The 3269-nt window shown below is 43.7% G+C and overlaps 1 protein-coding gene across 1 annotated transcript; it reads left to right on the top strand.

Moving 5' to 3' along the window:
* The first annotated feature begins 556 nt into the window (after nucleotides 1–556).
* On the top strand, nucleotides 557–1588 carry LOC103334803 (cold shock domain-containing protein 4-like). The gene has a single exon (XM_008237769.2). The coding sequence runs from the start codon at nucleotides 654–656 to the stop codon at nucleotides 1269–1271; it is 618 nt and encodes a 205-aa protein (XP_008235991.1). The 5' UTR covers nucleotides 557–653; the 3' UTR covers nucleotides 1272–1588.
* Nucleotides 1589–3269: the final 1681 nt, after the last annotated feature.

Genomic DNA, 3269 nt, shown 5'->3' with positions numbered 1-3269 from the left:
TAATTTACTGTGACAAGCACAAGCTCTGTTCGTTGGAAAGACAAGAGTCACAAGACCCACCGATAAGACTCGACCTGCAGATGCTTTGACCGTCAAATTGACCATTTGACCAATCCCCTCTCCAAACCTTAAAAAGGAAAGGCTCTTTTTTTCGTATGCGGTCTCGGGGACTAAATAGTAATTTCATCATCTGATTTCCCACCAAAATTACCCTAATTGGATATTCAGCATGGACACCTTGGCCTATTTTGTTCCACATTTCCCAAAATATCCTTTTGGGTAAAAAGGTAATAACAAGAAGAACCTGGAAAAAAGAGAGAGGGGAGATATTTTGGGGGTACCAATGAAACGGACTACTCGAATTCCATCCTATCCATTTCCGGGGACCAATCCAACGGCCCAAATAAACACAAAAAAATAACTAATATCCCCAGCCGTCAGTTTGGGTTATGCAAGGGAAGCCGTCGCTTCGGCTCTCACGGGGCCCACTAAGAGCTAACGTGGCAATCAAGCCCTCTCTTGATTTGGATGTATAAGTAGCTGTCAATCCCTCAGCCCCAAAGAGGCCATTTTGTGCTAGAGTGAGAGAGCCGTGTGGGTTTTCTAGGGTTAGGGTTTCAAGGGTTTGAGAGAGAAACTTCAGAGAGTCCAAGATGGGTGAGAGACTGAGTGGTACCGTCAAGTGGTTCAATGACCAGAAGGGGTTCGGCTTTATCACCCCCAACGATGGCGGCGACGATCTGTTCGTCCACCAGTCCTCGATCCGAACGGAAGGGTTTAGGACCCTCGGCGATGGCGAGTCGGTTGAGTTCCAGATCGAATCTGACAGCGATGGCCGCACCAAGGCCGTTGATGTGACTGGACCGGGGGAGGGTCCCGTTCAGGGAAGCCGTGGTGGTGGCGGTGGTGGTGGTAGAGGCCGAGGTGGCGGCGGTGGGGGTTATGGGTTTAACGGTGGAGGTGGTAGAGGCGGAGGCGGTAGAGGTGGGAGAGGAGGCGGTGGCTATGGAGGTGGTGGATACGGCGGTGGCGGTGGTGGATATGGCGGTGGCGGTGGATATGGCGGAGGCGGCGGTGGTGGCGCCTGTTTCAAGTGCGGCGAGTCTGGGCATATGGCTAGGGACTGCGAGCAGGGCGGATCCGGCGGTGGTTATGGCGGTGGAGGCGGTTATTCAGGTGGTGGTCGCGGAGGCGGTGGTGGTTCTTCCGGTGGCTGCTACGGGTGCGGTGAGTCTGGCCATTTCGCAAGGGAGTGCCCTAACAGGTCTTAGATCTGTAATTTCACCCTTAGTGTCTCTGCTGCTGCCGTTTCTGGGTTTTGTCGTTTAATTAAGTCGGGTTTTTTTTTCTAAGAAATGTTGACTCATTTTCAGTATGAGGATTGTCGGTTTTGTGGGTCATCTGGTTCTTTCATTCCATGGAAACATGAATTGATGGCTTTTGATGTAGTAATTTTTTTTTCTTTCTTATTTTTAAGATTTTAGTAGTGAGGATTTGGTGTTTTGGCAGAATATGTGGCTTTATGTTTTAGTGGTTGGACTATGATTCATACACATTAATATACTCTGCTCCTCTGTTTATTGTGTTCTGTTCTTGGTATGCTTTCCGTGGCGGTACCGGCGGCCCTCATCACAGCTTTAGGGTTAGGGTTTATGAATTTGAATTGCTACAACTAACCCTCCTATATTATTTGGGAAATTGAAATAGACCCATTGATGCAAAAAGCACAACAATAATGCAATTCTCATTCAATTTTAGAACCCTACTGTTTTTGGTTTGTGGCCCTCTTCTTGTTTCATATGTGCTTTGTCTGGTCGTTCATGGCCTTTTCTTCACACTTTTTCTTGTAGTTGGTACATTTACTTTAGCTTTATTTTGTTGCTTTGATAACCTGAGTAGGTAGGTGGAAGATGGGAGAAGGAGAATGATTCTTTGTGAGTTGTTTTTCTCGACCCAAGTAAATTGCAAAGAAAAAGGTTATTGGTTAATCTTGGAATTTGAGTTTTTGAATGAGTGATTTGTAAATCCTACACAGGTTCAATCCATTGTTAGTCATGTGAGTAATTTTTCTTGGAATTTACCCTGGCACTTTTTGGCTTGTTAATTCTTTTGGGGTAAATGCCAAAAGAGTGATCTGCTGATTTTGATATAATAAATCTGTCTAATTAAAGACATCATAATGAGTTAAATTCATAATGGACATGGAAAATTTTCTACCATAAAGAAAATAGTGGGCTTTTGGTTTTGCAAGCATTTGCAATTAACTTTTATGGTGCAAAAATTCCATGATGAGTAGGCAGTGTGATGGTGTTGGTTTATTGGTAGGAAGCTTTTTGGTTAAGGTTATGATTTGGGAGACATGTGTGACAACTAGTGGAAGGTTTTGCTCGTGGTCGTACAACTATTGGGATTTTTTTGCTCGTGTTCGTACAAATAAATAGTGTTTGTACACTAATTTATTTGAGTAGCACATTTTCTATTTTTCTGGGCAGATTTGGATAGATACGATTGGATTTGTCGTCCGGGAAAAAGAAGGTACGATTGGATTTGTCAATTCTCATGTCGACCAGGTTGAATTGATCCAGTAATCTGGATTCTATAGTCATAGATGGGCTTGGGTGGAAGTGAGGCCCTAGTATTGATGGCTGGTTTTCCTGTGTGTTTTTGAGCCATTGTTTCCCTTTTGTGTAGATGCAACTGCAGACTCATTATAAGAAAAGTTTTGTTTTCTCCGGTTGGGTATCGAGGATAATCGTCCTCTCCGACTCCGTCCGTACTCTCGAGCAACTTCGAAGTGGGTGTACTATGGAAAAAGAAGGCAAATTTCGGTCATACAAACCGGCTTCACAACTCGTGCAAGGGTTAAACCAAAGATGGCAGAACTGACAAAGAGTCAAATTAATGGCTTGGGAGGCTTCTTCTATCAAATGAATTGTTTGGCAGCTCTTGAACTTGAATTTTCATTTTATTGGGGCTTTAATGTAAATCTCATTGATAATTATTTTCCTGCTGGACTTGGCTTTGTGGACTGTTTTGAATGGGGATGGCCTTTTCGAAGCTCGTTGGTTTGGGTTCAAACTCCCCTGTCCATTATGCGTACGCCAATTTGAAATAACCCCTTCCTCACAGTCGTCCAACAAGAATTGATACATGTTCATCATCCGTAAGGGGGAAAAAATAGACTTTAGTGGTCCTAAAAGAAGAACATGAATTCATGTATGAAAAAGAAAATTTACATAAATGTAACAATGTTGCTAGTATAAAGCTGT

The sequence above is a fragment of the Prunus mume genome, linkage group LG6 (assembly GCF_029339155.1).
Source record: "Prunus mume cultivar Tortuosa linkage group LG6, ASM2933915v1, whole genome shotgun sequence".
Taxonomy (NCBI): Eukaryota; Viridiplantae; Streptophyta; class Magnoliopsida; order Rosales; family Rosaceae; genus Prunus; species Prunus mume.
This window is presented reverse-complemented; position numbering and strand designations above follow the sequence as displayed.

Bases quoted from the DNA above. Each gene is read 5' to 3' on its own strand.
- LOC103334803 (XM_008237769.2), top strand. From the start codon at position 654: ATGGGTGAGAGACTGAGTGGTACCGTCAAGTGGTTCAATGACCAGAAG.